This window comes from Microtus pennsylvanicus, chromosome 1 (assembly GCF_037038515.1).
Source record: "Microtus pennsylvanicus isolate mMicPen1 chromosome 1, mMicPen1.hap1, whole genome shotgun sequence".
NCBI classification, from domain to species: domain Eukaryota; kingdom Metazoa; phylum Chordata; class Mammalia; order Rodentia; family Cricetidae; genus Microtus; species Microtus pennsylvanicus.
The window spans coordinates 36888548-36910972 of NC_134579.1; the positions used below are offsets into that span (position 1 = coordinate 36888548).

The 22425-nt window shown below is 40.0% G+C and overlaps 1 protein-coding gene across 5 annotated transcripts; it reads right to left on the reverse strand.

Moving 5' to 3' along the window:
• Window positions 1–3766: 3766 nt before the first annotated feature.
• On the reverse strand, window positions 3767–22153 carry LOC142843724 (uncharacterized). Of its 5 annotated transcripts, none has more exons than XM_075961612.1 (5): window positions 22038–22153; window positions 8160–8242; window positions 7895–8021; window positions 7651–7711; window positions 3767–7168 (listed from the first exon to the last, which is right to left on the reverse strand). In XM_075961612.1, exons 3-5 carry the CDS (start codon window positions 7926–7928, stop codon window positions 5788–5790), a joined length of 1476 nt encoding a protein of 491 aa, XP_075817727.1. In that variant the 5' UTR covers window positions 7929–8021; window positions 8160–8242; window positions 22038–22153; the 3' UTR covers window positions 3767–5787. The 5 variants fall into 5 exon arrangements, with proteins under 5 accessions (XP_075817727.1, XP_075817736.1, XP_075817719.1 ...); XM_075961621.1 differs by having other exon boundaries at window positions 8160–8226; window positions 22038–22149; XM_075961604.1 differs by lacking the exon at window positions 8160–8242 and having other exon boundaries at window positions 22038–22147.
• Between the last annotated feature and the right edge of the window lie 272 nt (window positions 22154–22425).

The window sequence follows — 22425 nt, forward strand, 5'->3', positions numbered from 1 at the left end:
GTTGTGTTGCTCTTTGTGGTGTTGCGTGTATTCTTACCTTTTCTACTCATCTTTTCCTCTAATAGGTATGGTTGGTGCTGTCTGAGATTCTGTTGAGTAATTTTCTAGGTGGCAGTGAATCCAAAGCTCAAATGGTTGTTCTTTGTAGGACAATCAGTGACATAGTTCTAGTTACCCTGTTGGTCACTCTGTGTTCATGGAGATAGATCAGGGCTCCAGTGCTTTGCTCTGTTCCCTTGGAGTTTGTTGTCTCTGGCCTACTTTGGTCTAGGTTCCTGGCTTGACCTGTTTCTTTAAATCCTGGTCTGGATTCCCTCCTGCAGAAGTCCCTGGCTTGGAGTTGGCCCTGCAAAGGTTTCTGGCTCTGGTCTACTGCCTCAGAGTTCTCAGGGTCGATTGCACCCAGAACCACAGAGGACCTGGCTCAGGCTTACTCCCTTAGAGGTCCCAGACTCATGCTCGAACCTGCAGACATTCTAGGTTCCCGCCTATTCCCTTTGTTGTCCCAGATCAATGCCCAGACCCACAGAGGTCCTGGCTCAGCCTACTCTGAGGTCCCAGACTCACCCCTTGCCCCGCAGAGATCTCTGGTTCCTGCCTATTCCCTCAGAAGTCCCAGATTCACACCCAGACTAGCAGAGGTCCTGGCTCAGGCCTAGTTCCTGGGAGGTCCTAGACTCATGCCCAGACCCACAGGGGTCCTGGCTTAGGTCTACTCCCTTGAAGGTCCCAGATTCATGTCTGGGCCCTCAGAAGTCTCTGTCTCCAGCTCACTCACTCCAATTTTTTTAATTTTTGAATTTTAATAGGTTTAATTCATAAATAACTACAAAATTAATAAATAAGTAGTTTTTCATTAAGTAGCAAGTACCTATCAACTTGATCAAAACAAATAGCAAAATATTTCCATGTATCTAATGGCTCATACTGTTTTATAAAATTTTCACCAGAAATAGCACCCAACCCTTACATGACTAGTTCCCATATTCTTTAGCTTTATTCAATAGAAAAGGTTATTTTCTACAAAAGTATGTAATGTGGTGTTGAAGTATTTGCTAAAAATGTTTCAGACGTGTAGTTATGGTATAAATAAAAAATTAGGATCTAAAAGTATAGAAATGTAATTGACTGGAAATTCCAGTGTATTCGTCAAAGTTCTCAAGAGTCACAGAATTTATGGAAAGAATATCTCTCTCTCTCTCTCTCTCTCTCTCTCTCTCTCTCTCTCTCTCTCTCTCTGTGTGTGTGTGTGTGTGTGTGTGTGTGTATGTATATATATGTACACACACACATATATGGGAATTTGTTGGAATGACTTACAGGCTGCTGTCAAAAACGGCTAGCTGGTGAATAGAAAGTCCAAGAATCTAGTAGTTGCTCAGTCCCAGGAGGCTGGGCATCTCAGCTGGGTTTTCGTATGTACTGGAATTCCAAAGAAGTAGGCTTCAATGTCCATGAAAAAAATGGATGTGAAGAACTAACACATTACCTTCCTTTTCTATTGTCCTTCCAGCAGAATGTGTAACCCAAATTAAAGGTGTACCTTCTAGCCTCAAGGTCCGAATTAAAGGTGTGTGTCATCCAGCCTCAGGATCTGTATCAAATGTATGTTGCCTTCGTGCCTTAAGGTGCAGATCACAACTGTGACCTCCATTTCCGAATTATCTGGAATGAACTGTAATTCAGAAATGGAGGTCACAGTTGACAAACAAGAATAGCCATCACAATCCACCCCTTGTCAACTTTGCTTTCAATCACACTGCCCATGATTAATTTCCAAATGAAAAGCAATAACAAGGTAATAATTATACGTTAACATACCATAACTATACCACATAAATCACAAATGCATTATATATTTAGAATAGTGTCAAAATCCTTTGGGGGACATCTTTCTAGTATTTCAAACTTACCTCTGAAAACCAATGATATTCTCTTAATTGATGTTGCAACACATGAAAAGGAAATGGAAAGAACTACAAATATCTGTAAAATACATTATTAACAAAATGCAGCAAGAGCACCTATGTCAGTTTTAATCCTCATTTCTGCAACTGGTCATGTGGCCTTAGAAGGTATTTAGAACTATCTTCTACTACCCAGTCTGTATTTCTTCTATCCTCTGCAAGGATCCCTATGGAAGACACTATCCACTGCTCACTAAACCCATTTAAGCCTGCTCAAAAATCCCAGACCTGCACACAATTCCCCACCCTAACCCTTGGCTCCATATCCTGGTCTACAACTTTGGAAGACCTCTGCTTTAAATCGGTTTCTCACAGGCCAGCTATGTCACACTGACCAGCCAATGAGCAACCATGACAATGTGTGGTTGTGCAGGTGGGAGGCATGTAGCCTGAGAGACATCATGGAGAGTGACATTGAAATACAGGACCTAAACAATAAGCAGTTTCTGAACCTTGAGTGGTTAGGAATGCATGCAGAGAGTCAGTTGCTGAGAGAATTATGTCTACTAAAGTTGGTTTGTGCCTGAACTTGATTCAATAGAAAGACACTTGGGAACTTGTCCTTGTGTGATTCATCTCCAAAGGGCAACTAGTTTACTTTGAATTGCTTTTGAGGTCTTAAATCAGGTAACGGTGTAAAAAGTTGTCTTTGTAACTGAGAATATTGCTATTTTCCTATTAGTCTGAGCTGTGAAAAATATCCTAGTTGTTATGTCCATTCATCAAAATTATACAGCTTAAGAAGAAATCATCTTTCTAACCATTCACAGATATATGTATGCCCAATAGATGGAATATATTTATGAGATAAACACAGACAGTGGGGAAAATATTCATAACTGTTTTTAGGGAAGAAACGTAATGGTACATGACAGAAACAGATTCACTGTCAGTGGCCCCACGGTCTTTGCTAAGCGAGGCTACCCATCATAGAGCTATTCATATGATGGGCTGACTTTTGGAATATTAGTTCTCATCTTCTGTATATTCCCATGGCCTCTGGCAGGGAATGGCATTCATATTATTTCACCATGCCGCTTTGTGCAATGTTATCTGCTGAGGTGCTGACACACACAACTACAGCTAAGAGATGGAACCATGACAAGTAGGATTGAACATATCTGAGTTCCCTTGTTAGAAATTCAGTATTCATTGGCTCAAGCTAACTTCCCCAAATTGTACATCCAAAATCTGGCCTGCCTTCATTCACATGACATGGATCTATCTATGTATGCTAGGAAATTACAAAATCATTGATCCTGCCACAATCAGATCCTATTTTATAACAGTGACCTCAGCAGCTGTCTGCCTACCCTGCTTCCCTCTACAGTGTACACAATAAACTATTCCTCCTATTCTGGTTTGAAGGCAGAAGCCATATCCACACACAAATTCTTTTCCTGCTACTGAAATGGACAGTTGACTATATGACTCAAATTTGTAATTTTAAAACTTAGTGGTGGCTGAGGTCTTTAATCTAAGAATTTAGTTGTTTTAATCACAACATGATCCTTATGTGGGAACAAGGCTACCTGATCCTACATAAGAAATATTGTCTTGCTGGGTGGTGGTGGCACATGCCTTTAATTCCAGCACTTAGGAAGCAGAAGTAGGCAGATCTAAGTTTGAGACCAGCCTGGTCTACAGAGCTAGTTCCAGGACAGGCTCCAAAACCACAGAGAAACCCTGTCTCGAAAAACCAAAAAAAAAAAAAAGTCTCATAAACATTGTTCTATAAGGCTAGAGGTACTATTGGTGTAGAATTAATGTGCTTTGCCATGGACAAATCATTCCACACATTTAAAAGTTTAATAAGCAAAAATCTCTTTAATAACAGTATGCATCCAGGGGTGTTTAATGCTCAAAGAGGAGGCAGCCTGGCAGATTTTGCATTCCACATATGCTGTCATTCTTAAGCCTCTTTTAGGTTCAGGCCTGAGGTTATACTTTGAACAATTTAAAAAGGGAGAGGAGAATGCAAATCTAATCACTTAGGCAGATGGAGTGTATTTACAGAGCAAGACTCTCTTTCAGATCATGCATTATGATCTAAATATATATGTATTATGTATGATCTAAAAGATAAATAGATCATAATGCATGCTCTCAAAGGTATATTTGAAAGAAGTATCAATGCTACAACCCTCACACATACAAAGGATATAGAACACAAATACAAAAAAAAAAATGGAAGAGTCACCTTTCCACACTGAATGACATTTTTAAATGAACAGCTATTCTGCCTATTCTAACTTCAGATTAAGGCTTCTTTTGCATCTGAGCAAACAGGCTCAAAGGCCACAGCTGCTTCTAGGAAGGACCAGAAAGGGTTCATCTGAACTAGCCCTGACTGTTGTTTGCTCAAGCTGTGACATTACTGTACAGAATTTCATTTTTAAGCTTTATTTTATGTATATGGGCGTTTGCCTGTACATGTCTGTCTATGTGCAGTACCTGCAGAGGTCAGAAGAGGAAATCATATTCTTGGAACTGGTGTTATAATAGATGATTAGCAACCATAGTCTCTGGTAATATAACCTGAGTCCAGTGCTCTTAATTGCTAACTCTCAAGCCATGCTTTTAATTTAAAACTTATTTTTGTAGATTTTAATTAAAATATATTATATCACTTTCCCCCTTCCTTGTCCTCTCCATCCCTTCCCAAATTTCCTCATCTAATTTTAAACCATCCATTGTATAATCATACAGAGACCTAACTCTCCATTGTAATAGTGTTTCCTAATTTTTAAAGTGGGGGAAAAACTTTTACCTGATTCCTCCCTTTAAGAATTCCCAATTTTCTCACCAAATGTGCCAACAATAATAAGGCTGAGTGCTGCTGTGTACAACAGTAAAAGCCTGACCAAATTTCAAGGCAGCTACCTAGTTTGGCAGCATCCCAAAACGGGGTTTCAGGAAAAGCCCAACAGGAGAGAAGAAAGGAAACAGCTGGTAGGGTAGTGACTCCGACTGTATGTACTTCGGCCTATACTGGTGGCTGCAAAGCCACAGGCAAATGGCTGTACCCCAAAAGTTGGGCGCCAGATTTAACACAAATTCTAGTCATTATTAATAAAAACCCAGAGACAGATACTGGGGTAAAGCCGAAGATGACAAAAGCACAGCCGCCGCCACCAGAGTTCTCACCTCTGCCAATGCTCAGATGGAAGCGGTGATCTTGTCCTGACTGCAATGCACCTCAGACTCCACTGAGCTCCTGTCTCCTCCCACCTTATATTCCTCTCTCTGCCCAATCATATCACTCCTGTCTTCAACTCGCTAGTGTGGAATCCCAACTGCTGAGATTACCTTTGTGTGAGCTTTGTTTTTCTTTTAGACTGGATCAATTTCATGTAGCTCAGGATGGCTTTGAGCCAACAGAGATCCATCTGCCTCTGTCTGGGATTAAACAAATAAACCACCACTGCCTGGCCTCTATGGCTAACTAATGTGGCTAGTTTTGCACCCTGATCTTCAGGCAAGTTTTATTTGTTAGATCATAAACAAAATATTGCTACAGTTACCCATTTAAACTCATAGGGCTTTTGTTCCATGGAGTTGGCAAACAAAATAGAGACAGACATAATAATGCTTGAATAGGTTGGTGACACTGTCAAAATCTCTTTTCCAGAATACTCTTATGTAACTGAATATACGTGAGTTGGCTGAAGATCTTACCAAATACTTTATAGCAACAAGATTTTCAGTATTAGTTTTTTTTCATATGATTACTGCAGTATGCAAAGGCTTTAACAGATTGATTGCACACAAAAACTTTTACTCCTGAATAAAGTGCAAAACTTTACCACATTGACAACATTTATATGGTTTCTCTGCAGTATGATTTTTTCTCATGATTTTGAAGACTACTGATACATGCAAAGGCTTTACCACACTGGTTACATTTATAGGGTTTCTCTCCAGTATGGGTTCTTTTATGCATTTGAAGATGACCATGCTGTGCGAAGGCTTTACCACACTGATTACATTCATAGGGTTTCTCTCCCGTATGTGTTCTGTCATGCATTTGAAGATGACTGGGACGTGCGAAGGCTTTACCACACTGAATACATTCATAGGGTTTCTCTCCAGTATGTGCTCTTTTATGTATCTGAAGAGTACTGAGATGTGCAAAGGCTTTCCCACACTGAATACATTCATAGGGTTTCTCACCAGTATGTGTTCTTTCATGCCTTTGAAGACTTTTGTGACATGCAAAGGCTTTACCACATTGATTACATTCATAGGGTTTTTCTCCAGAATGTGTCCTTATATGTATTCGGAAATAACTCTGACTTGTAAAAGCTTTACCACACTGATTACATTCATAGGGTTTCTCTCCAGTATGTGTTCTTTCATGCATTTGAAGACTACTAAGATGTGCATAGGATTTACCACATAGATTACATTCATAGGGTTTCTCTCCAGTATGTGTTCTTTTATGCAGTAGAAGTTGACTATGCTGTGCGAAGGCTTTACCACACTGATCACATTCATAGGGTTTCTCTCCAGTATGTGCTCTTTTATGCATTTGAAGAGTATTGAGATGTGCAAAGGCTTTACCACACTGAATACATTCATAGGGTTTCTCTCCAGTATGTATTCTTTCATGCCGTTGAAGATGACCAAGATGAGCAAAAGCCTTACCACACTGGTTACATTCATAAGGTTTCTCTCCAGTGTGTGTTCTTTCATGCATTTGAAGATTACTGAGTTGTGAAAATGCTTTACCACATTGAATACATCCATAGGGTTTCTCTCCAGTATGTGTTCTTTCATGTCGTTGAAGAGAACTGTGAAATGTAAAGGCTGTACCACATTGAGTACATTCATAGGGTTTCTCTCCAGTATGTATTCTTTCATGCATTAGAAGATGACTGTATCGTGCAAAGGCTTTACCACACTGATCGCATTTATATGGTTTCTCTCCAGTATGTGTTCTTTTATGCATTAGAAGATTACTGTAACGTGCAAAGGCTTTACCACACTGGTCACATGCATAGGGTTTCTCTCCAGTATGTGTTCTTTTATGTCTTTGGAGAGTACTGAGATCTACAAAGCCTTTTCCACACTGATTACACTCAGAGGGTTTCTTTCCAGTATATGATCTTTCATTCCATTGAAAATGACTGTCATAGGCAAAGGCTTTAACATATTTAGTATATATAGAAGGTTTTTCTCCAGTTTGACTTCTTTCAAGCCTGCAAGAATAATTGGCACAGGTAAACACTTTAACACATTTAATACACTGTTCTATAGTTATATCTGTACGAATTAATTTTATAATTTGGTCCAATTGTAAAGAGGAGGCAGATCTTAAAGTTTTATTACTTATGTTGTTCTTCATTAAGGGTTGTTTTGCCTCTTTAAGACACCTGTGATGGTAAGATCCTTTCTTACATAAGTTTACAATTATAGCATTTTCTTATATGAGATTTTTCACATATTTGAAGAGAACTGAAAAACTGAGAGCTTTACCACCCTTACTGCATTCACGAATTTTCCTATACTGCGAGTCACACTACATTTGCCAAGTGAACTAGGACATCTGTTGTGTGAGAATTTAATGATCATTAATGCACTTTAAACTGTGCTTATTTACATTGCTGCTTTTGTTTAAAACTTTCAGGATATACAATTTCTTCAGAGACACATTTTGTATCAGCTTGCACATGAAAATTACCTTGAATGTTTTCTTGAACTTTGACAACGTTCTTCATTATTATGGTCTTCCCAACTGTATCCTGAAATACAGTACCAAAAATGTATGTTATATTATTGTGTAAAATTTATGTTACTATCTTCAGTAAACATTAGAACCATGCCTGATTTATTCACCTCATTCTTCTTTTTTCTTAGTCAGAGCATCAATAACCAAAGAATAGTTGTCCCCTTATTTTAAAACATGAAGAAAAATGCAGACTTACCAATAGTACTGAGGTTTCTGTAGGTCTCCAGCATCACGTCTTTGTAGAGATTCTTCTGGGAAGGATCCAGCAAACTCCATTCTTCCCAAGTGAAGTTGACATGCACATCATCATAGGTCACAGCATTCTAAAACATCCCATACATGTTTACAACAGAAAGTATGATACTGACAACATTGTAAATGAATATTCTTTAACAGTATAGTCATATAATTCTGGTGCTCCCAACACTAATTCCATGACATAGATATTATAATGTAATTACCAAGTCACTTTAGAAGTAAACTGGAGGGTCACCTCTGTCATTTCTGTACCCTTAAATGGGATATCACCTTGGAAGAGAAATATCTATTAACAAACACAAAGAGAAAAGTAAACAGATCAACAGTACAGAATACATGTAAAAGAAATTGTATGAAAAACTAACTATAAAAAAGAAAAATAAGATGGATAAACTGATTATATTGGCTTATGCCTTTAACCCCAGCACTCAGAAGGCAGAGGCAAGTATTACCTGCCTCTGAGTTGAATGCCAGCCTGGATTATGGAGTCAGAACCAAGATAGCTAGAAGTACATATTAAGACCCTGTCTCCCATGCAAAAATCAGTCAAACAAAAAAAGATAGAAAGAACTCACAGGTGTTTACTGAAGCTTCTACAAAGAGTTAAGAATATAAATGTTGTCTATAGCTAATCAACACATGGCAGGAGAAATGGCTCAGTAGTAAAGAACTCTTGTTGGTCTTGCATACAAGTGGCCTCAAGTGTCAGTACTTATATGGGGGATCACAACTATCCATTATTTCCAGTTTAGAGTTTCTGAGACCATCTTTTGATCACTATGACGACAAGGTACCCATGTGATGCATATCAAGACATACAGGTAAAATACTCATATTCATTAAAAATTCAAAACAAGCATAACAGGCAGGAAGAAGGTAATACCAATGACTCAGAAGGCTCAGCCAGTATTAATGGCATGAATACATACCATCTTGGAAAACAGAATGATACCCTCTACAAATTATAAAATTCAAGATAAGGAGTGAAGCTGAGTACAACAGTATGTGCTTGACATGTACAAAAACCTACATTCCAGGTTCATCACACAATGACATAAAAACAAAAATTCCAAGAATGTTGCCCCACCTTTAATCCCAGGACTTGGGAGTCAGAGTCAGGGGGAGCTCTGAGTTAGAGACCAGCCTAGTGTACAGAGCTACTTTCAGGATAGCCAGGGCTACAGAGACAAACCTAGTCTTCAAAACCAACGAAACAAACCAAGAAATTAAAACAACAAGTTACCAAAGTGTCCTAGCACTGAACAGCATTGCTTGTACTGTATCTTATGTGACTTAGAGAGAGAGTCTATAATGGTGGTAAAAGCATGATAACAAAAGCAGGAAGCTGGCTGATTAGTTTTAACCACAACCTGATGGAGGTGGGTCTTGTATCTTATCTTTTGCTTTCATTGGTTAACTAATAAAGAAAACTGCTTGGCCTGATAGGACAGAAAATTAGGTAGGTGGAGTAGACAGAACAGAATGCTGGGAGAAAGAAGCCGAGTCAGTGAGTCGCCATGATTCTCCCACTCCAGACAGACGCAGGTTAAGATCTTTCCTGATAAGCCAGCTCGTAGTGCTACACGGAATATTAGAAATGGGTTAGATCAATATGTAAGAGCTAGCCAATAAGAGGCTGGAATTAATGGGCCTAGCAGTATTTAAAAGAATACGGTTTCCGTGTAATTATTTTGGGGCAGCCAATGGGCCTAGCAGTATTTAAAAGAATACGGTTTCCGTGTAATTATTTTGGGGCGGCCGGGTGCCTGGGATGCAGCCCCGTCGCTCTTATCACAACAACAACCCAGTCGACACAAAAAACAGGAAATGGGTTGAAGCTACAGAGACTCCTATCAAACCCCCAATGATGAATTTTATCCAGAAAGGCTCCTCTTACTAAAGGTTTCACAAGCAATCAAAAGAAAGTCACCAAGGAGAGATACATGTTCAAATACATCATCCTATCGGGTAGGTTTTACAATCAATCAATCAGTTACATTCTGACCCAAGTCACTATAGGCTCATAGTCATCCATGAAGAATATGCACTGAGTCATTTCAGTGATCTTCATAGTCTGCAACAGTCTATACACTGTTCAAACATCCAAAGTCTCTTCAGACAGCGATATCTTGTAATTTCAGAAAACAAGTTACATCTTTCCAACCTACAATGGCACAGAATACCATTCATATACCAAAAATCAGAAATGGAGACATTGAGGGACGATTGGATCAAGCAAAGACTGAAGCACAGCAGGACAAACATCAAATCCTGTAGCTCTGTTTCCGATGCATGGGGCTTCAGGTTGAAAGGGCTTAGATGGCCCTATCCCTGCAACTTCTCATACATCTCTCTCTTTGGTTACTTCTACCCCCTATATGTAGCCACCTCTCCATGGAAGATGTCTCATAGCTTAGGTATCTAAATATGGTCTCAAAATGCAACCCAGGCTGTTGTGGAATATTATTATAAGATGTGCTATATTTGTTTACGCTGTGGAACATTTGCTTTACTCATGCAAAAATGTATTCTATTTTTCTGTGTTGCATTTGTTTACCTCTGTGAAGCTGTGAAACTTTGCCTGTATAAAATATGTTATTGGTCTAATAAATAGCTGAATGGACAAAACCTTGATGTGAAATGATAGGCAGGTCTGGTAGGCAGAGAGAAGAAATGGGAGGAAAAATCTGGGAGAAAAGAGAAATAAGAAAGGGGAGTAAGAAAAGGAGAGGGCGCCATGGGCTACCCACCCAGCTACACAGCAAACCATGGAAGAAGAAGTAAAGACATTGCCTGGATGGCTAGGAACCAGAACTTGGATGGCTTAGAGAACTAATGTAAAACCAAGCACATCTGACCAAGAAAAAAAAATCAATGAAATGATTCATAATTATATTCTCCTATAATCAGTGACTGGTGCCTGGTCCAATTGTCATCAGAGTTTTCTTTTTGCAACTGATGGAAGCATATGCAGAGATCCCTACCTAAACATTAGTTGTATTCTAGAAATCCTGCAGAATGAGGGGGTGAGAATTGTAGAATCCAGATGGGTTTAGAAAACCCAGAGAACAAGGCCCACAAAGTCAACTAAACGGGGTTCACGGGGACTCAGAGAAACTGAGGTCGCAATCATGGAGTGCTGATAACAAAAACTTCGTCAGAGGTGCAGCTGATGGTAATTGAAGTTCAGGTGTTAGTCCACCAAAGGATTAGCTCTCTGATGGATATGTCTCATTCAAGCAAGGCTTACAAGAATGCAGTTTCCAGAATGTATTTTGCTTCTGCTGTCTCCCTGTATGCCACTGCTACTATGAATATGGTATGGAAATTCCCTCACTGCCTGTGTGTTTATCTCATAAATGTATTCCAACTACTGGGCACATGTATATCTGTGTTATGGTTGGGAAGGTGATGTCTTCTTAAGTTGTATAATTTTTATGAATAGAAATAAAACTAGGATAATTTTCAAAGCTATGCCTGTTGTTATATACAAGGCCTGTGAGTCATACCTGAGAGCTGTTTTATATCATAGCTTAAGGTGAAAGAAGAAAATAGTTGCAAACCCAAGCTCTAAGACAACTGTCTATCATTAGCTGATTTAATACTTCAAAGTAACTTTAAATTAAGACCAGATATCTTGCTAACGAATTTTAAGATATACATTCCCAGAAATAGAAGTCTAGTTCACAAGGGCATACTGAGCTATCTGGATAGGTCATAAATATAAAAAAAAAAGGGCCAATTATTGCTAGCTGGCAAATGATTTAGTCCTTGCACCCATTCACCGACCTCAACTTATAAAAATATATTCTGACTAGTCAAAGCTATAGGAAATAATTCGACTCTGTAATTCCTAATGAGGACTGCTGGTATTCTTAGGTAACCAGAAGTTACACAAAGAATAGGAAAATATATTTCAAGATTTAAAAATGTTCTTATCGTCACTGTGCTACTGGAGAATGCCCTAGCGTGCCAATATTAAGAAAATTAAGGCAAACCTAAGTCCCTACCAAGGCATTTATGACAACTCTCTTTCTGTAAACACTGCTAGAAAGCCAGCATTTCTGCTAATCACAAAATGTTAGATAGCATAATGACTGATTGTTGATGTGCAGCTACACTTCACAACCAATTAAGAAGTTGAGCTTTGCTACTTGTATGTATCAGGGTAGCTCTGCCTCTTATCAAATGATGACCTTAAAATGTAGCTCCTACATCCAGCACTGAACTTCCCTGAATCAAGTCAAGACTGGTATTAGAAATTTTAAAGCATTCTAATCACACATCACTGAAGGATAATTCCCAACACTTCTTTCTAACAGTTTCTAAATTATTTGTAATACTTGTAAGACAAATCTGAAAGTGGAGTGCAATGTTCAGAATTCCAAGAAACCAGACCTTCAGTTTTCCAATCTATCTTCCTGCCTCCCACTAAAGCAATGCTTGTGTATACACACTGGACACATACAGCCTTCCATAGCCAGTAAAGCAGTCTTCCCCTCCCTACAGAGTCTACACCCAGGAAGTCTCAGTGAAGAAGGACTACTGCCCAGGTCATCACATGGATCAATGGAACCACAGTCTGGCTCATGGTCTATCCAAGTCACAGAAGCTCTGACAGCTCAGCAGAACTGCTCCTCTTGGTCTGAGTGTCCGAGATCCCCACACTCACTCTATCATGGCTTGTGGTCTCCCTCACAGCAGAACCAGAGGAGAATCTTGGAAAGAACTTGAAACCTACCTCCCTCTGGTACTCCTAATTGCTAAGCCTTCCCAGGCTCCCACATTAGCTAAGGCCACCCAGCTGGGACTCAGAACAATAGCAGCTCCCCTAGTAGGTAACCAGAGATCAAATGACACAGACAGCAGAGTCTTCCCAGCTCCGCCCTTCCAACATAAGGGCAGACAGGTTAACCGGGGAAATACGTATTTTAGTAGAAATTCTTCCAGTCTCCTAGAGCACTTTCTGTTCCTCTTCCAAAGCAATACATACTGACTGTGTAGTGCACTCAAATCTTTGCTTCACAGCTGAGAAGTCCTGCAGCCAAACACAGGTTACATTCAAATATTAACTGTTATTACTGTGTAACTATTGTTAAAGAAAAACAGGCCATGGATTAGAAAACAATGGGCAACCAATGGTAGTGCTCGTAGACAGGAAAGAGATTGTAGGCATGATGCAGTCATAATCTCAAAGTTAAAACAGAATTTATGGTCATGTTTTCCAGAGACTAGCAATTTGTATCAGAGCAAACCAAGGATTACTCACATCTTTTTATCTGAGGCTATTCATCTTAAACAGGAAAATAACAGTCCTGTTAAGCAGGGCCACAGAATTTTCCCAGATCTTCTATATTGGTTGAACTAATGTAACTAATTTGGCTTCATGATAAGATCAGTCCATTATCCAGATTGCTAAATGCTCTAGTCTGTGAACCCCAAGAAATGGCCAATCAGGACACTTATAGAATGTCTCAAAATGATTACATGACTCCACATTGCTAATCTTAACTACTATTGAAGCAGGAAAGTGCAAACGGAGACTATTCATTCACAATCACACAGAAACCATATTAATTACAACACTGTTTGGCCAATAGCTCAAATACATTCCTAGCTAACAGTTTATTGTTTAGGTCCTGAATTTCAATGTCAATATCCATGATGTCTCTCAGGTTATATGCCTCCCTGCATTGATTACTCACTTCCAGCCACTCAGTGTGACATCCTGAGAGAAACTGTGTGATTTCTCTTGTCTCTGTTTTGCTGCTTACTCAAGAAACAGTATGTGATCCTGAAAACGTAATTCATATATTATCCAGGGTTTGTTCTGCAGAGAGATGTAAAGGAGAGGCATGTGGAGAGGTGAGAGTTATCTGTTGAGGAGAGATGTGTGGATAGAAGAGAGAACTCTATAGATAAGATGTATAGGTGTATGGACATTATAGCTGTGTGAAGACAGATTTTCAGAGAGGATTTTTCAAGATGAAGCAAAAGAGAAAGTTATCATACGAATATGTGCGTTTTTCCTTATTTCCCTTCAGACAGAAAAGCCTAGCGTTTCCTGCATTCTTGCATTTTCTTGCATGCCCTGGTTCTTCTGGGAGGCTGGTCCACCAGGGACTTCAAGCAACCAGGAGAGAAAAGCATGAATCAGACCACAAACAAGATGATAGGTCCTTTTCCCACCAGAAGGCCAGATGGCTGGATGATGCTTCATTGCTTTAGGAGTTTTCTCCTGAAATCCATCTCAATCTCATGAAAATTTAACAATAAAAAGTGGTGGCGCACGCCTTTAATCCCAGCACTCGGGAGGCAGAGGCAGGCGGATCTCTGTGAGTTCAAGACCAGCCTGGTCTACAGAGCTAGTTCCAGGACAGGCTCCAAAAACCACAGAGAAACCCTGTCTCGCAAAACCAAAAAAAAAAAAAAAAAGTGTAGTCTTCACAATAAGCTGAATACTCAGAGAGAAATGGAGCAAGGACGAATACCTCTGTGAGCACTATTGTTAGCTAGCATATCTTACTCAGTGGGATTTTCCTTAGAAAGTCTGGACATGTTCATGTAGAATTCTCCCTCTTCCTAAGCATATTTAGTTATCAAATACACTTCTTAACATGATCACAATGTAAAAGCAGAGAAGTTTAGGGAAATTATCAACTCAAAGTCTTGCAGGAACATATATAAATTATAAAGGTGATGGAAAGGGGGCTGGAGAGATGGCTCAGACATTAAGAGCATTGCCTGCTCTTCCAAAGGTCCTGAGTTCAATTCCCAGCAAACACATGGTGGCTCACAACCATTTATAATGGGGTCTGGTGTCCTCTTCTAGCCTGCAGGTATAAACACAGACAGAATATTGTATACATAATAAATAAATAAATATTTTTAAAAAAGTGATGGAAAGAACTGCCTCATGGTCTTAGCTAAAAATCAAGGAAATAGCACTGTAAAATTAGATTGCTTTGGAGCCTGCGATACCTGTCAATCATGATGATTCATCTAAAAGGTAGATGTATCAATAAAGGACTGAGAATACAAATTCAGAACACATCAAGGAACAGTCAGACCTATCAGGACTGTCTGTGTTCACTGCTTAGTTGGATGGCTCTGTTGAGTGATTGTGAGCTCAGAACAAGGCTGCTTTTTTCTCTGTGAAGGCTGGCTTGGAAGAAGGCCACAACTCCTTCCATGCAGGACACAGGACAACAGAGAAGTTCATTTTTTTTTTTTTTGGTTTTTCGAGACAGAGTTTCTCTGTGGTTTTGGAGCCTGTCCTGGAACTAGCTCTTGTAGACCAGGCTGGTCTCGAACTCACAGAGATCCACCTGCCTCTGCCTCCCAAGTGCTGGGATTAAAGGCGTGCGCCACTACCGCCCAGCTCAGAAGTTCATTTTTAACTATCCCTGGCTACAACAAAATCACTTTTGGGGTACCATTTTTTTTGTCCCAACTTTCTTCTCCGTTACTGTGATCAAATTATCTAACCAAAAGTAACTAGATAATGGACAGGTTTATTTGGCTGATACCACTAGGTCACAGTCCCTACTTGTGGGAGTTTGGGATAGAAACTCAAGATAATAACTGAAGGCAAAGCATGTGTAATTATTGTTTCCTGGCTTCATCTCTTGCTTTATTATGCTCAGCTAGTTCTCTTATCCACCAGGCCCACTTGCTCAGAGATATTGCCAACTCAGTGGAAAAGCCTTCCCACATCAATCAAAATCAACACAATCTCTCTCAGACACAGTAACCAGATATTCTGATCTAGGCACACCTTCAATTCAGGTTCCCTCAGATGAATATAGGCTATGTCATGTTGACAGCTGAGGCCAATTAGGAAAAAGAGACAAGAATATACAAGAAGGTTTTAAAGATCCAAAGCCAATGTATCAATCCTATCAACCACTTAAGCAGCAAAAACACAAATATGAAGATAGCAACAACTGGAAAACACAGATATGCCAGGAAATGGGAAGAGGCTAGTGTCTAAACTCAAGAAAATTAAAAATGTCTTTCCCCAGAAATTTCCCAAACCAACAAAACTCAAGGAACTCATAAGAAAGTTTCTGAATACAAAATTGGTGAAGGTCCAAATTACAATCAATGAAATCAACAACATAGATGGTATCACTGACAAAAGAAGACACAAAGACAGATCTACAAATATATATTAGGGTTCATTAAACAAGAACTACGAGTTTCTAATCAAAATCAAAATCCAAGAAATCATTGACCAGCACTTATCCTGGACACTCCGATTTTCTCCTTTACTAATAACAGAAAATGGGTTGGGTGAGGAGATTCACTTGAAGCCTTCTGATATTTTAGCTTTATAGAAAATAGTTTGACTACTAAAAGGATCTCATTCTCCTATGATAAAGAAAAGGATGTCTTTCAGGATCACTTAGACATCATTTTGTTTTCTATGACTGCCTGTACGTCTGCATCAGAATGAGGAAACAAAATCATTTTATAATAAAAAGCAAGATAATAGATTTTGAAAGAACCAGAACACACCTAAAGCAAGATGCTTTACTCTAATTGCTTTATAACTCACAAGCACTATTGAAAATAAGTTTATTGTTAGTTTTTTTGTGTATGTTTGTGCATGAGAAAGAATGTCTTCCATATGTATACAGGTGACACACAAAGGAGGGTGTCAGTTCACCTGGATCTGGAATAGTAGAGTTATGAGCCTCCAAACTTGAGTGTATGAAGGCGTAAGTCACAAACAATGCCACACCAGTTTGGAATTATGATTAATAGGGTAGTATTTATTTAAGGGGGAAAAAACTTACAGATAACCGACCCAGACAACAGCCCTCTGCGCAATCAGGAAGGAGTCTAGTGGCTGGAAACGGAGCAGGAAGCGAAGAGAGAGAGAGAGAAGGGAAGTAGCCGCTTTTTTAAAGGTAGAGAAACCACGCCCCAATGGGCTGGTATCTCAGCAGCTATAGGCTGGAGGAGTGGAAGGACCTCCCACAACAAGTGGAGGTATCTGAACTCAGGTCATCCCCCAAAATAATATGTGCAGAGCTACCTGCCAAGACCCATAATACCTGTTATCTAATAAAACAAAATTCTTTCACAGATTAATAACAACAACAAAACCTAAATAAATAAAGAAGTAATTTTGATGCATCAAAATTAAAATGTTGTGTATGGTAAATGTGTACCATAAAATGAATACAATTCAATAACAATGCCCAACAATTAAAACAGAAAATTTGATTACAAAGCTATATTCACAGTGGAAACACTCAGAATGCTCAATAGAATTATGAAAAAATAGTACACAGATTGATATAATATGACTTCTATACTTACAAAAAGATACAACAATCAAGAATGTGTACAATATTTGTGAAAGAATAAAGGGGACGGAGAGAAAAAGACAAGAACAAAGGCAGGAAAATATAGTCAATTTTTAATCAAAAGATCACAGGAAACATAGCCAGGAAAAATGTAATCTTGACCAATGTTATCCAGCTACCTATGATTCAATGTGGATAAAAATTAAATAAGCATAGATTTCACAACTTTCACAAAATTAACTCAAAGTGATCCTTAAACTATTGTTTCTGACCCTCCAGCTACTAATATTTCATTCAAAGACAAAGTCCAATGACCTAGAGCTCTCTCTGCCAATGGAGGTGATTTCGTGCTATGACTCTGCAGTCCCTTATGCCTCCTTGTGGTTTTAGGTAAATCCAGCCCCATTGATGCCCAATCCCAGAACAACAAATAAGAATAAAAGCTGCTTCCTGCTACATACATTATGGCATGAAATGTGGATTCTGCCCCATCTACCTGCCCCAAACCATGCACACTTGAGAAATCTCTGAGATCAGAAACTCCCTTTGTCTCCTGAACAAAATTGCACTGAATCACATCATTGTAGATGGTGGTAGCAGAAATTTAAAAGCATTCTAATTGTATTGCTGAAAGGTGATCCACATCACCACCTTCCTACCAGTTTCTAAATCATTTTATGACATTATTAAGACAAACCTGAAAGTGGAATGCAACATTCAAAACTTCTAGAAACCACACCTCCTTCAGTTTTTCAATCTGTCTTCCCACTGCATACCAAAAGCAGTGCCTGCGTGTGGGCACTGAACAGTGATACTACAAGCATCATATCCTCCTCCCATGTCAGGGCTGCAGAGTCTCCCCTCCTCAGGAAATCCATACACAGGGAGGCAGAGAGGACAAGGGCCACTGCCCACGTCACCATATAGACCAAGAAAACCACAGTCTGGCTCACAGTCCATCCAAATCCCAGCAGATGGCAGCTCAGCAGACCTGCTCTGAACACCCTATACCCACCATGGAATGGCTTGTGATCTTCCTTACAACTCCCTACAGCAGACGCGGAGGAAAATCCTGGAAAGAATGCACAAGCTACCTGTCACTAGTACTCCTGATTGCTAGGCTTTCCCAGAATCCCTCATGGGCTACTGGCACCCAGTTGGGCCTTAGAATATGAACAGCCCCTTTACTGGGTGACCAGAGATTAAATGATTTAGAGAGTACAGTCCTTCCAGCTCTGCCCTCCTAGCCCAGCAGACAGGGCCCTAGTCTAGAAAGTTTGTACTTTAACAGACATTCTTCCACTTTCCTAGAGCACATCCTGTTCCTCATCCAAAACACAAAGTTATTTGTGTGCAAAATCCATTACACACTCAATCTCCAGTGTAGTGAAGCATTTGCTGGGAAGTCCCGCAGACAAACAAAAGTCACATTCACACAGTAACTGTTGTTGAAAAAAGACAGGCCATGAATTAGAAAAAAAAAATGAGGGATCATGGTAGAGCTTGGAGGCAGGAAAGAGAATGTGGATATGATGTAGTTATAATCTCAAAAATTATTTTGAAAAGTTGAAACAAGCTTTGTGGCCATGTGCTCCAGAGACTAGAGATTTCTCACACCCTTTCTCTAAGGATGAACATCTTAAACCAGAAAAATAACAGTACTGTTAGACAGGGCCATAACATTCTACTCAGGTCTTCAATTTTGGTTGAAATACTTTAATTATAGGAAGTTGGTTTCATGATAAGGTCAATACTTTACCCAGATTTTTGATTACCCTGGCCTGTAGACCATACGAAATGAACAATCAGAACATTTATGGAGCATCTAAAATTGACTACTTAATTCTACATTGCTAATTTCATCTACTGTTGAGGCAGGAAAGCTCTCACCCTCTGACCTGCCTCTCCCTTTCTTCACTAAGACTCATAGTTGGTCAATGAACTCAATTCTTACACAGATCTCTCTCTCTCTCTTTTTTTTTTTTTTTTTTTGGTTTTTCGAGACAGGGTTTCTCTGTGGTTTTGGAACCTGTCCTGGAACTAGCTCTGTAGACCAGGCTGGTCTCGAACTCACAGAGATCCTCCTGCCTCTGCCTCCCGAGTGCTGGGATTAAAGGCGTGCGCCACCACCGCCCGGCTCTCTTCATTTTTAAGTTCCCAATAAAAGTCAAAGTGATTTGAGGACACTCATTAACTGGTCCATTTTTCCTACTTACTGAGGCAGGATTAGGGTTTCAAAGCAATTCTCAGTTACATAGCATGAGGCAAGCCTAAGGTATAGGAGACATTGCTCTACACAGAAATCAATAACCAACATCACTTGAGAGAAAAGGAATAAGACTATTAATTACCTAGAACACTAGAGAACAGAAACAAATGGAGATAAGAGCATAATGCCCTTAAAGAAAATATTTAAAAATGATACCAATAAGTGATTTTAAAGTGATAAAAATAATGTATTTTAAGAACTAAAAAACTTAGATATATTGATGTTGAAAAAGAATAGGTTCTTCCCTAGTAGAGGAAGTATCATTAATAAGACTGACTGATATTGCCCATATGTATATGTTGGCTGCTGAGGTCTGTAACCTGACACATAGACTTATAGTCAATGGCCTGTTTCTCAAACTTTTGAGCTGACCTAACTGTGTCAAGCACGACTGAACATATCTGCATAGGAGAGCTGCCTAATTAGAAATTCAATATTCATTGGCTCAAGATAACCTTCCCAAACTGCACACCCACACAATCTGGTCTGTTTTCATTTACATGACATAAATTAAAACATGCTGGGAAATTACAAAATCACCACTCCCCACCCAGTACCACAGTCAGGTCCTATTTCATAAAGGTGACTCCAGCAGCTGATTTCCTAGCCTGTTTCCCCTACAGAGAACATAGTAAACTATTTCTCCTATTTGGTCTGAAGACAGAAGCAATGTTCCACATGTGAATCCTTTTCTTGTGACGGCATTGGACAGTCGACTACATGACTCAAATAGATAATTTTAAAACTCTGAGGTGATACAGTCATTTAACTTAAAAATTTTGAAGGTGTAATATAGAGGACAGCAAGGTCACTGCCCTAGAGAGCAACAGACTGGAATCAAACCAACCTGAGTCAACATAGGAGAGCTTTTCTCAGAAACATTTTTTTTTCTAATGGGATGGAAATGCAGCTATTCTAGAATTAATATGCCTGCCCAGGATAAATCACTTCGCACACTTAAGAGATTAATAAAGAAACATCTAATCTAATGATGGTATGCATCCATCTCTAAATGATGCTCAAAGAGAAGCCATCTTAGACAGACTTTTCATTCCATATATGCCATCATCCTTAGGTGTCTTTTAGGTTCACACTCCAGGTTACACTTTGAACAATTTAAATAGAGACAGGCAAGTTGCCAGTTTAGGAACTTAGGCAAATGGGAGAGTTGCACAGCAAACACACTCTCAGAGATCTGGAACAGCAGATCATTCTTCAGTGGCAGGGTCCTAAGGTGAAGGTCACAGGGTATGAGAAAGATAAGACGAGTAGAAAGATAAAAGCTGGACTGGGAAGGTCTTGCACAAGCTATGTCCCATGCCAAGTTAGCTTCTTAAGAAAAATAGAATCTTTACTAGTTCCAGTAGGGAAATGGAAGGAAATGGGAGGCTTCTATGAAGTCAGTAGTGGGACAAATTCAGGAGGAAGCTAATCAAGCAATGCTACACAAGGAGAGCAGAGTATTTCAAAACATTAATTACTAAGCTCACAGTAGCCTTGGGACTGATAACCACAGCTCCATCTGGTGGAAAGAGCTGGATTCTTAGGATCTGAAGCAACCTGTCCAGCTCTCCCAAACGTATTCCAGGTTTCAGAGGAGCTCTGTTACATCGTCAGTACCTCAGGCCCTAGGAAAAGCTTTCAAGGCCTAGGCCTCAGGCTGTTCCACCTCCCTGCCTGAGGCCTAAATGAAAACCTTGCTTGACAGTGTTCTACTTTTCAAATACTTGTACCTCGTGTCTTATTGTGGATCTGTTAGAACCGATTTTCTCTAGAAGAAAACTGCAACTTTATGGCACACCAGGCCTTAAGTTTAGTTGTGACCCTGTAATGCCTCCTTGAGCAGCTTAGAGGCCTGTTCTTTGATATGGGGATGGGTCTAGAGGTTGGTTGTAAAACAGGGGTGGGGAGCTTCTTTGTAATGATTTGGAGTCAAATGTTGGGAAAATCCTGGTGAACAAATGTGTATTCTAGCATCTCTAATAGGCTTGGTCAGCATACACTTTTGGGTCCTCCCCCAGATAAATTCTATTTTGTGAGACTCGCAGTAGTTGAGTGCTACACAACACATGAGATGCCTTTTACAACACATGAGATGCCTTTTACAACCTTCACAAAATTAATCAAATGGATCTTACAGGTAGAGGTTAAATGCAAAGTCTAGAAGATATTGGAGAATCTAGGCCTCTCCGAGTTTGGCAACCTCCTTTCCATGGAAGCACCAAAAAAGCATTCCAAAAGCATGCAGGAGTTGAATAGAAAGATGTTTCTACACACAGCTCCTTACTGCTAATGCTCTGAGCAAATTCAGCCCACGGAGCTGTTATTCAAAGGCCTGCCTCTTGGTCCAAGGACTTGTAAGGGCTGCAGGAGACCTCACAGGGCAGGGCAACTGGCTGCAGGTTCCCACCCAGATCCGGGGAGGACCCACCATACTGACTCCCGCACCTCTTCATCTGCTCCGCCCCATCTGGGGACAGCAGCCCCGCTCTCACCATGTCGTGGCTTTTCAGCTTTCCCAAACTCTCTGCGCAGCTCCCTGCAGCAGCGATCACACTGCAGCCCCAAAATCGCTGTCGCCAGCTCCTCTTCAAAGCCAATCCTTCTGCCTGTGGCCGGAAGGGTCCTGCACCACTTCTGACTGGCAGGTCTCCTGGAAAGCCTGATTGGCTAGTGAGGTCTGAATGACAAGAGCGCCTCCCTTAGTGGTACAGTATACTTAAAGACACAGCACAATGATTCCTGGTCGTAACTTCCAGCCAGACACAGAACTTTTCCAGATCTGCAGAGGTATACATTCGAATAGCTCTTGTCACTGTCTCCAATAGCAGACCCTGCTATCTTCCTGCACTCCACAGGCACTCCCCCTTCCTTCTCCTGGAC

Coding starts and splice junctions, on each gene's coding strand:
- LOC142843724 (XM_075961604.1), bottom strand. Junction 7,712..7,894: donor CAGAAACCTCAGTACTATTG/GTAAGTCTGCAT, acceptor ACTGTATTTCAG/GATACAGTTGGGAAGACCAT. Junction 7,169..7,650: donor AGTTCAAGAAAACATTCAAG/GTAATTTTCATG, acceptor TTATTCTTGCAG/GCTTGAAAGAAGTCAAACTG.